The 15,075-nt window shown below is 38.8% G+C and overlaps 1 protein-coding gene across 3 annotated transcripts in view; it reads left to right on the forward strand.

Moving 5' to 3' along the window:
• The window catches only part of LOC137294092 (ras guanyl-releasing protein 3-like), an 80,325-nt gene extending 65,622 nt beyond the window's left edge, over positions 1-14,703 (forward strand). For 2 of the 3 annotated variants that reach the window (XM_067825038.1, XM_067825039.1), the window contains one exon: positions 4,959-14,703. In XM_067825038.1, the coding sequence (XP_067681139.1) occupies positions 4,959-5,129 (171 nt within the window). In that variant the 3' untranslated portion in view covers positions 5,130-14,703. The remainder of the gene's footprint in view (positions 1-4,958) is intronic. The other variant, XM_067825040.1, reaches the window with a different exon arrangement.
• The last annotated feature ends 372 nt before the right edge of the window (positions 14,704-15,075 follow it).

Here is a 15,075-nt window from a genome sequence, read left to right on the forward strand (position 1 = left end):
ACCTGATTAGATGGATGAGTGGCACAGCACCTGATTAGATGGATGAGGGGCACCAGATTAAACTGATAAGTACGTGATGACATGGATGACTGGCACCTAGTTTGATGAATTAGCGACCTGTTTAGATTGATGAGTGGCACATGATTAGCTGGATGAGCGTCACCTGATTAGATGGATGAGTGGCACGGCACCTGATTAGCTGGATGAGAGGCACCTGATTGGATGGATGAGAGGCACTTCATTCGATGGGTGATTGGCACCTTATTAGCTGGATGAGTAGCACCAGATTGGATGGATGAGGGGCACCTCATTGGATGGATGAAAGGCACCTGATTAGCTAGATGAGTGGCACCTGATTAGATGGATGAGGGGCACCTGATTGGATGGATAAGAGGTACCTCATTAGATGGATGAGTGGCACCTGATTGGATTGATGAGCAGCACCAGATTAAACTGATAAGTACATGATGACATGGATGACTGGTACCTAGTTTGATGAATTAGCGACCTGTTTAGATTGATGAGTGGCACTTGATTGGATGGATGAGTGGCACAGCACCTGATTAGATGGATGAGGGGCACAGCACCTGATTAGATGGATGAGGGGCACCAGATTAAACTGATAAGTACGTGATGACATGGATGACTGGCACCTAGTTTGATGAATTAGCGACCTGTTAAGATTGATGAGTGGCACCTGATTGGATGGATGAGTGGCACGGCACCTGATTAGATGGATGAGAGGCACCCGGTTAGATGGATGAGTGGCACCTGATTGGATGGATGAGTGGTACCTGATTAGATGGATGAGGAGCACCTGATTAGATGGATGAGGGGCACCTGATTAGATGGATGAGGGGCACCTGATTGGATGGATAAGAGGTACCTCATTAGATGGATGAGTGGCACCTGATTGGATTGATGAGCAGCACCAGATTAAACTGATAAGTACATGATGACATGGATGACTGGTACCTAGTTTGATGAATTAGCGACCTGTTTAGATTGATTAGTGGCACATGATTAGCTGGATGAGCAGCACCTGATTAGATGGATGAGTGGCACAGCACCTGATTAGATGGATGAGGGGCACCAGATTAAACTGATAAGTACGTGATGACATGGATGACTGGCACCTAGTTTGATGAATTAGCGACCTGTTTAGATTGATGAGTGGCACATGATTAGCTGGATGAGCGTCACCTGATTAGATGGATGAGTGGCACGGCACCTGATTAGCTGGATGAGAGGCACCTGATTGGATGGATGAGAGGCACTTCATTCGATGGGAGATTGGCACCTTATTAGCTGGATGAGTAGCACCAGATTGGATGGATGAGGGGCACCTCATTGGATGGATGAAAGGCACCTGATTAGCTAGATGAGTGGCACCTGATTAGATGGATGAGGGGCACCTGATTGATTGATGAGAGGCACCTGATTAGATGGATAAGAGGCATCTGATTAGAAGGATGAAAAACTGATGATCAAAGGTTCCTGATTAGATGGATAAGAGGCACCAACTTAGATTGATGAGTAGCTGGTGATTAGATGCACAAAGGGCAGGTGATAGGGTAGTGGGCTTGCTTTCAGTTGTTCCTTTTGGGTAGGAAGTTAGATGGCTGCACTAGAACCTGGAGACTGCACCTTGATAATTATTCACTCCCCTTTTATTTTGTTTGTGTACACATCATTTCTCCTTTTCTCAAAGAAGCAGTAGATCTTGCTTACTTCAAGGATTATTTGTCACAGAAGGATTCTTACATTATTGAACATTTTCGAGGCAAGCAATATTGTGGCTTTTAGGACACTTTCAAATTTCTTTTACAAGTTTGTAGACAGTGTTTTTGCACACCGCTATTACCTGAAGGGAAGAGGACTCTGCATTGAAATCTGTTCTCCTCATCGACTTTGAGTGTTTGGGTTGTCATTTGTTGCCTTGGTAACATCCTTTCATCATTATCCCTCCTGAGTTGACTTTTCGCATTTGACAGGAAAGCTCTATACTAATTTTTTACCTTTTTTAATTTTTGACCCTCCTCAATACTTTCACCCTCCTCTCCGTCTCATTTCCTTGATATCTCCATTAATACTTACAAGCTACAGGTTTCTCAAGTTTTCTTCACTGTGTTGACTCTACACTAAATAGATCTTGTGTTCTTTGTCTATAGTACCCTATCTGATGCTTAAGACCTTACATATGTTTTAAATGATTCACATTATAATATAACAAAAACACACCTGAGAGAAAGGAAGGGAATATTTTCATCCAGCTAATTTTCAGTTGCTATACTTGTTCAAAGAAGGGGAAGAGGTTCAAATTTACTTTCTTGGTACCCTAGCCCAATTACAAGGCCCATCCTGTTTAATCCCGTAGGTCAGAGTGCTGTCATACAAACCAATCATAGGGAGTAGGTGCTTGTATATCTGATACGTTAACATACACTTGCAACACTTGTACTGCTAAGGTTATTTTGTATTTACGTATTTCAGAACATGTAGAAGATGGTCAGGTCATGCAAATGATGAAGTTCCTGACTCTTTATCTGAACCATATCATTGCTAGACAGAAGCCATGCATACTGAAGGAAATGTGCATGTTACTAACATTAGTGTTATCAATACTAACCATACAGTTCTTTCTGATATGATTGTTCAATATCACGTGACTAACCACACGGGTAGAACATTCTGTTCGTACCCTGGTCTAACTCGGAACATTATCCCTGGGTTGCCCATCTGTTTTTACTTGCCTGCTCTTTATCAGTGAAAAATAAAACTAAAAGAAGTACTGAACTGTGTTCTTCCTAATTCAGACCATAGCGTAACTGCGAAAGACATGGGCCGATCCAGAGACAGGGGCCAGGCGTGTGCACCCCCTTTTGGCCAGATATATGTACAATATAATTAGGTATCAAATGAGATAATTTGTTCCCCAGCCGTCCCTAGGATGCCATGCATTGAAGAACCCTGTGTACCAATGCATGTTCCTCAAGCCGTCCCTTCAGCTTTGGGAGAATAGACTGACACAGAAAGGGCATTTAGTCTTGGCCCTTTAAGATTGATGGAAAACTGGGATCCACAACCTCAAGTATCATAGGATATACATCAAATAGTGTGAAATGCTGGATCACAGTCAAACATTCCCTTGTTTTCTGTCTGTGTACAATATAACAATAAATATTCATACTTCTCTAGCCTTACCTTGACAAATCGAGATCCATGTGGAACCAAACAGGAATCGTAAAGTTTCTTTTCTTACATTTCTGATCTTGCTCATGCAAATATTAAATATTGAACCAAGTTTTCAAACAGTAAATTGTTGATTTATATAAAAAGTGAAGGACACAGATTTGAATATTTACATATTAAGAGTACAGGCGTAGAACATGTGCATTTTTGGTGGACGTGTGTTGACTGCGGGTTGCCGTTATATGAGTATTTGTATTTCAGCAGCAGGAACTGTTTATGTGTATTATGTGATGGCCTCCTGTTCTAGCAAGAACCTATGTACCTGACTACAATACCTACTTCCACTGTAGATTAGAATGCACGCAGGTAGATGGGCTCAACTTTTTTCATTTATATGGGATTTCTATCAATATTAGAATAAAAACTACTAACATTCGCATATATTTGTAGATTTTTACACTTGTATTGCATGTTTATTATTGAAGTTCATTTTAACTGGTAATTTTAATTTTTTTAATATGAAGTTGTGTATATTTTCTGTATATATGGTTATCATTGTAACATGTTGATATTTTGGTACGACAGGTGTTTCTGTTGAGAGGTAGAATGAAAGTGTTGTTGACCTAGTGAGATCTATGTAGAGGCTCTGTTCGAGACCTACTCATCTATGTACATGAGAGTGCCCGCCCGCCCGTCCACATATGGACATGCATCACCAACCACAGATAAGCGGTGCATGAAGGATCAGAAAACAGTCTCACTTGATGCAACTTACTGTACGATTACTTTGTATGCTTTCCAGCTGACAATTACAGACATCGTGCAATTTGTCCACTTTCAAAGCTGCCCAAAATTCTGTTCCAGAACTGATGTACCATATCAGTGTTCTGTTCCAGTGGTACATATCGATGAACCTTTTGGAATACTTTTTGAGACTATTAAAAAGTCAATTTTTCCCAGACATTTTTTAAGAGTTCTGTCCTAAATGTAAAGTGTAAATCATGTTCTTGGATAATTGATGTAACACGCTGTTTGGAATTGTGTACACTCTAGCTGTCTGTCAGATGGATGTCTGTGATGAAAAGATATGTGGCATGCCTTGTGCACATTGTAGGCAATGTTGTCCTGGCTGATGATGTTGTCAGACATTTGCCGGTCCTGCCGCACCATGGCTGCTCTTTATGCATGGCTTACCTCATGCCTAATACTTGATCCTTGATTCGGTTAAAGCAGAATAGGCCCCCCACCCCCAAAACACACAGAGAAACAACCGAAGTCCTTTTCCTTGTCTCTTTCCTGTCTAAATCTGCCCGTTTGTTAAGTTTCAACTTTGGAATCCTCTTTTGACTGATTTGTTACACTTACCACTTTCCACACATGGTTAGGGCGCTGTTTGAGACTTTTCATGTTTTTTCTTTCAATTTCCTGTATTCGACCTGTAATTTTAACTGATAATTCTTATGCTAATCCTGCCCCAGATTGTCAGATTAAAACTACCAACTTCATAATGAAATTAAATGCAAATAATGCCTCCAAAAAGATAATCCTGATTATTGTTCATTGTAATGTGACAGCAAATACTTAAATTCCATCATCAGCTCAAAAAGTAAAGTTATATGATGGTTGAATGGAAGTAGTCATCTTGATGAGGATGGCAGCTCATCCCCTGTTAAGCCTACATGTGTAGCAGTATGTGGTGGTGTTGTGCCGTGCATGTCGATTGTGTTATGAGTGAGCTGTGGTAACACAACTTCTCTCTGTTGCAGGCGCGGGAACAGCTGATGGACGAGAACCTACGTTTGAGGGCACGTCTAGAAACTGCAAACGAGCAAATTCTCACACTGAAAGCCCATATTGGTGTTATTCGGCAAAATACCATCTCTTTTATTCTGGAACAGATGGATGCTTTAAACATGCAGAGAGATACTGAGGTCTAAGAGCAAAAACTTGCCAGAATTCTAGATGAGGTCAAGATCGGTCGGTTTGAAGTGCAGAGACATTTTGCATGTCGGATGTGACCATCTATGGGTTTGTGGAAGGCTCCATTGTCATCTGGTTTTGTTTGGAGGGGTGTCAGGTAGGTATTTTTCAACTACCTACCCACCCTTCCTTGTCAGATGAGTCAGTCTCATGTTGACACAGTACCACATGGGATTACCATTCTATATCATTCCATATATGTACTGTAGGATATGGACCTACCAATCATAACCATCGATCCTATCATGTGACCAGTAACACATGTCTTGTGACGGAATCTAACCAATGAGGAATCACCGGCTAGCAGTGTTACTATTGAAAAATGATTGTGTTGTTAAACTTCTACTGGCGCCAGTAATATTGGGACTGTTGAGGTGGGTGGAGACTTGACTTGTTATCTTGCAGTATTTTTACACCATGGCATAATGACATCAAGTGTAGATATATATTATGTAGGTATTGAACGATATATCTTGCTGACTATTCCAAAAATATATCAGTTGTACTCGTCTGCTTCCATGGGCAACTGATGGTTGAAGTCAGGATATATCCAGCCATTGTCATGGCAACAAGAGAACCAATAGCACTCTCTTGATGTTGATTTGTACTCTTTAAAAGACTGGGGGAATCCCTGACAGTTAGTTCTTGGAGTTCTTGGAGAAGAGGACTTGGAATACAAGTCATTCAAGACAAAATCTCCCATATGAATGTGGGACCAACTGAGTGTACAATCACTGTCATACTTCAGAGAAGGTGGAACATATTTGTGTTAATATGTGTAGTTGTGAAGAAAAATACACCAACTGTTATTTTTGGTAAGTGTTTACATGTATGTCAATTGTAGACAGAGGGACTTGTACAAGCAATCCACATTGGCTTGATCATGTGACCAAGGCAACCAATCACAGTTGTTGTCTCTTTGTTGGCCAAGATGGCTGTGCTGACAAAAGGAAGCTCTCAAGCTGAGGGCAGTGACAAGGGGATGTTGACAAACAATTACTTCAGTGTTGATCTGGAATGTGGAAAGAATCAAAAGTACGCCTCAGCCATAGTCAAAGGAAATATGTCCAAAACACTGACTCCAGGGCATTGTTCACTGCATTTTGGAACAGCTCACCCGCTTTCCCTAGGGCAAGGAAATGTCATTTAAGTACATGAATTGAAAAAATGTACCAGTGAGAGCACTTGACATAATCACAGGAGGCCATGAGACAACAGTGTTGATGAAAGGCTTGTTGATGCAGTAGTGTTGGCTCTATGAGCTATCTGTGAACGGGTGTTTCCTGAGTGACTGACCACTTAGGTCCAAATGGATGGATTAAAGTGGTGAGAACATGCTAGAGGTATTAGACACATTAAGGCACTGTGTGGTCCTATGTGCCTGTGTAAGAATGATAATAAGGTTGTTTATAAAATGACACTTCCTCAGAAAGTAGTGCAATACGAGAGCTATTCCTCAAAATATGTTGATCAGACATTTTAAACTGACAAGAATCAGAATTCAGGTGGCGTTTACTACAATTTATGAAGTTTTTCACATGAAGCCAGCCAAATTTTCCAATACATACTATCATTATCTGTATAAAACATCCAATGATTTGTCTTAAGCTGAATTCAAATGCTTGTCTCCCTAGCATTGTAATAAGGGAAATGTATAGTTGTTACACCTAAAGAACAGATCCACATCATGCATAACGTGATCGGATGAAATGTGTTGCTGATTGATGCTGTAAGACCCGAGGACTACACAGTGCCATTTTGTTCAGGGAAAAGGCTTGGACATGTCCACCGACTTGAGTCAGGCTGTTGTTATTATTTAACATGATGGTCCACCCATCCTGTCCGTTCAGCTAAGGGGAGATAATCATGTACATGGAGTAATACGAGTCCTCATCCTGTTCCCAGTCAACATCCTCCTAGTTTCTAGCATATGGCATCCATTTTACCGCCCACCCTCCCTCCTTTACTCTCAGTCAAACAGGGGAGATAAGCATGTCTCATCTAGATCAGTTCGTGTAACCTTCTGTCCTAAGGTGTTTGTATATATTTCATATTTATGCAATACTGCTATGTTAATATCCATATGGCTTTGTACAACTCAGTCATATTATGAATGTTGATTATCAAATGTTTTGTTACAACTATAATTACTTTATTTCTAGTCTTGGAGCAATCTGAAATTTCTTTTTTTCCTGTTTTTTGTTGAGTTTTTATTTAAGATGTTTATCCTGTTTTTCCAAGATGTTTCTATCGGTGACCTTAATCTAGCCATTGCTGCCACTGTGACTTGACCACAGACATTGTGGTAGCTATCTACAATGCTACACATTCTCTCTAGGAAACTTGCTAGGCAGAAAACAATACAAAACGTGACTCCGCTCAAACCAAAAACAATTTAAAGGTGAGATCAAAGCACTCTGACATCTTCATGGGGAACAGTGAAGACACAATGTCCATTCTCCAGGTCTTGTATTCAGTGTTTCTCCAACACTCAAACATTTAGCCTCTCAGTGGTGTAGTCGTGGATTTACATCGGAATCAAAATATGGTCTTCACAAGCCTGATGAAACAAGTGACTCCTAGGCACATTGAACACTGAGATTGTATCACACAAAAAGCAATATTATGTTCAGTATTCACGTCTGCTTCAATATCACGCAAAAATACTATTTGCACAGGCTAATGCACATGGAGGACTGTTTCACCTTGAGTTCTACCTAGCCTCATTTCATTAGTTGACTCAGTGTAGACCGTGTCATTGCTGATTGGCGGATGTTTTGGTTGATGGAGGAACAGTTTTTACAAGACCTTTGAGGTACTGACAGTGCTGTGACCGTCTCCACTTCTCCACTGGGCAGTGTCCAGTGTTTGCTGGTACTGCAGTAGACAGAGTCACCTGGGATTTGTTCTTTGTTTATGCTGTATCACATATCAAGGAGTGGGATCCGAGCAGTATATATCACAGAGTATCATTTGTTATGTCCAGCAGTGAATTCTTTAACTGTAACACGCTGTTTGTGTACGAAATAGTCACAGCTGTCGTAGGATATTACCCAACATTTTATAAGGAAATTTTCCTGGTTACACATAATATGTCAAGAGTAATTTAAAGAGAATACCGTATCCAATTATCAATAGTTGAGGTGTATATTTAAACATGAGAGGAATCTCAAAAGTTTTTGGGAATAGGACAAGCAACAATGATCTCAGGTCAAACTGAATTGTATTACACACCACAAACTGCTTTCGTTTGAGCTTTTTGGACATTACTTTCTGGAAGTATCCTGGAAATAAAAGAAATGTCAAAACAATGTCTTTGGAACCCTTAACTGACAATATACTAGTAGTTCAGCATGGGTTCAAATTGGCAAATGAATCTCAAAACTGATTGGACACCAGGTACAGTTGTAATTTAGAGGATAGATCTGAAGGTACTTTTCACCTGTCTTCTGTTTGGTATTAATTGTAAAAGAAACCAGTCTTGTTTCTTCATTCCTGAAAACATTTTGAAGATTTTGTACTGTTACCTGTTATGTATTTGTTACTCCTGTTAATGATCTGAGTGCATAATGTCTCAATGATGAAGTGCTGATGATACAGACTGCACATTAATGTGCAGTGAAGTCTCAATTAATGTTAAGATCTGCTTACTGTTTGTGGTGACTGACATGGTCACTCTCCACTGGTCAGATCATCACATGTTTCATGGTTTACCAACACTAATAGTTTAGGACAGAGTAACAGATAAGTATATCAGCAGCAACTAGGAGTTTTATACCATATTCTCCCCAAATTGAACCATACCGCTAAGGAATATTGTGAAAGGGGTGCTTTTAAAACCATAAAAGTTATGCTTGTCAAACATCAATGATGCTAACAATTTTTGTGTAAGTTTCAAGTTTGTATAAACCTTCTACCCTATTGTTTTCTGTAGAAATATATGTAATTTACACAAGTATAAATCAGTCTCAACTCCCTGGGGATCATACAAAATTGGTGTGGTTCAGGGGAGCATGGTGTTTATTATGGTTAATATGGTATTAGTGATTTCAGGAGGCATTTATTTTCTTTTTATACAGATGAGTCAATCATTAATTTTCAAAATGTTAATTTATGTTTGTTGGAAAATATATTTATTTTATCATGTTTGTATTGTTTAGAAAATTACTAAATAGACCAAGTAACCAGTGTTTCCTTATACAGTAGGCAGTCCCTGTTGGTATGCTGACCAGAAAAATATGCATAACAAGAAGTATACTGAGGGAACAAAATAAGGGAACATAAAAGGGTGACTTCCTTTATTTTTTACCAGGTTTGTGCATGAAGTTTGTAATGCATAGCTTGTGAAAAAAAATGGAAAAAAATAAGGGAACACTTTGTGCTTTCATGTGCAGTGTTTGCAATAGTTTAGTTAACCAACCATCTGGGCCTGATGCTACATTTATGCTTCAAAATCTACAGGCCCTGAATGAAATCTGCAGGCCCATTTGGTTAAAGTCAATAAAAACAAAACAGACTACACTGTACAAAGTTTCACACTGTTTCTACAAAATCAAGCAAAGCCTATGGCACCCAGAGAGTTTGTATTTGTTGATTGGTGAGGACATTCCTACGCCAAAGCACAGAAAAATACCAGGTAGTAAAACTGTAAGTTATTGTAACAAGATAGATCATGGGGGATTCAAAAATGTTAATAAAGGAGAAATGGGGAAACATTCCAGTTAAAAAATAATTGACATATAATTTATTGAAGGCCATAAGAGCCTGCACATATTTGAAACTGCCGGCGCAATGCAATAGTAACCAGTGCTGGGCCTCCAGGCTGGCAGTTATTTTGAACACTGTCCATGTGATCCCTTATTTTTTCCCGTCAGTAAATAATTTCCTACAACCAAATTATTCACAAACAGTTTCATAATACACATGTTTTGTGAAGGTTTGCTAGATTATTTGTAATGGTGTGCAGAAGAAGACTTTAAGGAACTTTCAGAAGACATAATAATGAAACAGAACTTATTTGTTAATTGTTGTCATGCAGTGGGAACAGTTTCTAAGAGATCTTTCATGTTCCAAATTGTTTTTATGCATTTTTAATTTTTATTCTTGTATGATGCATGTCATTATCATGCATGTTTATTTGACTTTATTCTCATTAAGAAAGGCATAAATTCTACATAATCCAATCCTGCTGCTCTTTATATAACTTATATTTATACCAATTTAGGAGCTGTGTTAACAGATATCGTGTCATCTGTTGAGATGTTACATTGTTTGAGACATGTACAGTGGGATATTTTTAGCACTTCATTCTAACACATTCCGATTCGGACCTTTTAACCTCGAGAACAGCAAGCATGAGTTGTTCAAATGAGGTAGTTTTTTAGTGGTATAGAAGATTCCGCTGTACGGAGTTAACTCCCTTGGCTGCAGGGTCATGGTTGTGATTTAATCCCGATCATTTGGTCCTGTTAACACTTAACCCATGGAGATGTAGTTGCTAGGTTACGACAAACATCACTTTACGTTTCCACTCAACCTGGGTTGTAAGCTGCGACTTGTATACTCAGCAGTGGTAAAACCAACTCCCATACTCGATCATTCATCCTTAATCAGTTTCAGCTGAATTCCTTCTTAACTCATTTGGGTTTCTTTCTTCATTTATTTCAATACATGTGTACAAATAGGGCCATTTAAATGCTAGAGGACAAAAGTTAGGATTTGTGTTGTCATTTATGTGAGATCTATCAGTGACCTTGATTTGTGGTGTGTGAACAGTAGAACAGTATTATTTGTTGATTCTGTACTTGAAAGATGATAATCAGACCTAGCAAATGAGTTTCTTAGTTTAATGTTAATAGAGAATATTTTATATTCCAACCCTAGTGCAATGCTATCTATTCCGCTTTGTATGATATTGCCACAGTGGCTGGCTGTAGATAGTAGATCTTATAGTTCCAGGATGTTTTCCCTGATCATGAAACATATCTTCAAACACGATGAGTATGATACGTCTCCACGTCTGCCTGCCTCTACCAAGGGAGACAATCTACTATACGGGTCAGTGCTTGTTGGTGTTCATCCTCCACATTTGTAGAGAAGGTCATCATGTGCTGCTACAGTTGATGTCCATTCAAGCATCATCCTAGAAGTGTGTGAAGGAGCTTGTTGTTAGGATAGAGATGATCACCTCCATGTGTCATTCTCATTATCGTCTACAGATTAATCACTGCTACTGATTGTTGGGAGGGAGCTGTCATTTGTTATAGGTTGTGGTGGTTTATTGAGCATTACGAAAAAAAATATTGTCTTACCTTGTTTCTGTTGGCCTCCCACCTGCTTGTAGATTTTGATGACCTACCCAGGGACTCAGCTGTCAAGGCTATCATGAAAATTGTGTTTAAAGTATTTATTACTCAAAAATATAAAATTTTGTTTTATTTTTTAAGCATTCCAATACTATTTTTCTTGCATGAACCTACCAAGATTGAATATTTTTTCCATGATCCCTCATCTTTTTCCACTCCTCTGTGCACCCCTCCCCTCTGTTTTAGTACCTCTCTCCCAGATAGTGACAGGTCCCTTGAGGTAAGTTAATCACAGATTACTAATGGTCAGTGCTACGAAGAGTGTTTCCTCAAAACAACCTATTATATCCATTCACTTAATAATCAAGCTTGCAAGTGATCTTTATTAGTGGCGAGTTATTTGTTTGGAATGACAAGGACAATTTGTGTAATTATTGATCTAAGATATTCCGTGATGAGTTTTGATCTTATTTGGAAAGTTGAAAGGTGTAATCTCTTTCTCAACATCATTTAGTATATTGATGCGAGTTAAATTGTTTCCATGGGTTGTCTGTAATTGGGGCCATAGCTTTTCTCATAGTTAGTAGGATAGATAGGTTATTTCAACGTTGTTAGGGTCCAAAGGTTATTTTATAGTTGTTAGGTCATATTTTCATAGGATACAGAGATGCTTGCAAGGGTCAACAGGTTATATTGTAGTCATATTACACACGTTATTTTATACTTGCCTGGATTCAGGTCCTAGTTGCTAAGATACAGAGGTTGTTTCATAGTTATTATGGTCCAAAGGTTATTTCATAGTTGCGACAGTCCACAATTTATGTCTTTGGTGCTGATCTTCAGGCTTCTACTAGTTTCTGAGATCTCATGTTGGCATTGACATGTTATATTATTGTGATTTATTTATTTTGTGATAAATTCATAACGAAAAATAGATATAAATCATTAATGCCCTATTACTCATTCACAGGATGCCAGTTGCTGAGCAAATATTTAGGGTGTTCGTGATTTGTAGGCTTAATGGATGGACCACAGTCAGACCATGTTCCAGATTGGTTGACATGGCTGTTCCCAGCCATGTTGTAAGCATTATAAGAAGAAACAGATAGACACTAAGCTCACAGCTCATTTGGCAACTTTGTTCAAGTACTGAACAGCTTTTCAGTCCACCATCAAAACCAAGCTTCTAACTGACACTCCTAGAAAGCCTTAATGAAATACAAGGCAGTAGCACTACTGCTCTTTCTGTTAGTGGCTTGTCTGCAATATGGGCAATATACAATGTATTAGTCTGACTTCAGGTTGTCATGGATACCAGACCTTCAACTTTAGGATGATCTCCACTTCTGTTCTGTGGTTCAATAATCATTTGTAGATGACATTCTCTTCCTCCTCTCTACTCATCGTCATTGTTCATGAAACAGAAAGTATTTTAAGATGATTTGCCATGTACAGTTTGATACAAGTATGTTGTTTAAAGTGGAATGAAGACGGGAACATTTATCTATTTTTGATCCCTTTCAAGCTGATTTCTAGCTAGCTAGTTTCATGAAAATACATTTCCTGTTCCATCTTAACATTTTCCGACGAGTTGTTATTATAACCGTTTATTTTGTTGCATTCGGTTCGTTGCATCTCCATCCTGGCTTCTTTCCATTGCAGTTCCTAGGACCAACCATATCTGTCGTTGTTTCTTACTTTTTGTTTTAAGATTTTTATATTTTATTTACAAGATATCTTTTAGACTGATGTGTGCCAAAGTCACTGACGGTCAAGGGGTGTTTTGGAGTGGATGGTATATTTGAGTTTACATACACTGTGTATCTTCATCTGACAGTATGGGGCTTGTCATCGTATCGTTCTACATCCGATCTTTCACTAGAGCAGTAAATGATCATGTTTATATTTCTTAAGGTTTGGCAATTTGTGTCATTGTTTAATCACATGAATCTTATCAAAACCACCATGTTAGTTGACAGTCTTCAGCTGAACATAAATAGTGCTGTAGATGTCCTGATTGTGTCACCGAAGCTGTTGTTTAGACAGTAAACGCTGCACTGAAGAAAATACAATTTCAATTATTTTGAAATGTTGAAGTAAAAATCATCAATTTGATGATCTAATGCAGACTAAATAAATTTGTTTCATAATTACGATTGCAAGGTGTTTTCTAAAGTGAATATGGCAGAAAGATGTAAAATAAATTTTAAAAAAACTCAGTGGGTTGTTTTCCGTCTAAATTACTATTTTTGACATCAGTGAAAAGTAGTCTTTCATTCTGAACAATGGGCTGTCAGATGCATCAGTTGGTCTGCAGTGTGAAGGGATGTCAACGTAGATGTGACTGTGCCAGATGCAGCCAACGATGGCATAGTCAGTGAAGGATGTGTGATGCATCTGACATCTCATCTCTTGCTGTCAAGGGTGGTGTTTTTCTCAGATGATGTGTAGAGATATTTTCATGTTCCATTTGTACAGCTCTGTTTCCATTGAAAGTTGTAATATAATGTTTTAATACAAAACTTTAAAATTCTGAACAGAAAAACAATGGTTTTTGTGCTCTGAACTTGGTAATTTCTGCACAAATCACTGTGTAAAGATTCCTATGAGAGCAAGGCCATTGCACAAGTTGTATGTAGGCTTGAAGCTGAAGACCAATAAGAATTTCTTGTGATATCAAGGATTTTCTCTGAATTGATATTGTATCCACAATTTCGGAGAGAGAAAAAAAAAATAATGAATATATGTTTCTATTTAAGGTAAGCTTTGGGAGTAAAGAGGTGGGAACCACCAGTAATTAGCCTGTTGTCAACTTGTGCAGAGACTTTGTTTTTTCTGCTTCTTCCATATCTTCTTATCCCTCATTTACTGAAATTCAGAAACGAACTGTGCTGACCACAAGGAAAGGTGGACAATATGTTTGTGTATCTGTTGTCTTGACCATTCTGTCTAGACAAGATTTCTTATTGCAACTCTGTCTCACTCGTGTTCCGTGTATTGTATGACCTACTCGTGTTCTGGCCTTTCTCATCTGACCGGTCAGCCATTGGTTGGCTGATCGGTGGGTTGAGGGAGCGCCAGCTGGTGATATTTCGTACTGTCCACTATGTATACATAAACCTACGTTGTTAACAGTTTGTGGTCATCACTCCCAGAATGGAGAGTGGTCCGACGCCAAGCTGGGCTGCTGCACAAACCAAGTCATGAAATAAACAATAAACCTTCAGTGTCGTTTGTGTTGTATGACAACGATGAACTGGGCATTTTCCATGTTTTATTGAATAGCATCGGCAAACACCATGATCACCAAGACAGAATCTCAAAAAAAAAAAGCAGTAACCATGGTAACAGGGCATGTGGTGTTAGACACAAACAAATCAGGGTAATGTCGCAATAGTTTATTTATACAATTACAACTACAAGCTTACATCAACATAAACCTGTCATTTCACTTAATCATGAACAAACACCAGCCAAGTAGACAGAACATGATCAAGCACTACCTAAGTAGACACAACATGTATAGGCATTAAAAAAACCTGCCAATTCCACCAACCAGTATCATCATGGGTATTCTGTCAGATGTCCATATGCGCTA

The sequence above is a fragment of the Haliotis asinina genome, chromosome 8, assembly GCF_037392515.1.
Source record: "Haliotis asinina isolate JCU_RB_2024 chromosome 8, JCU_Hal_asi_v2, whole genome shotgun sequence".
Classification (NCBI taxonomy): domain Eukaryota; kingdom Metazoa; phylum Mollusca; class Gastropoda; order Lepetellida; family Haliotidae; genus Haliotis; species Haliotis asinina.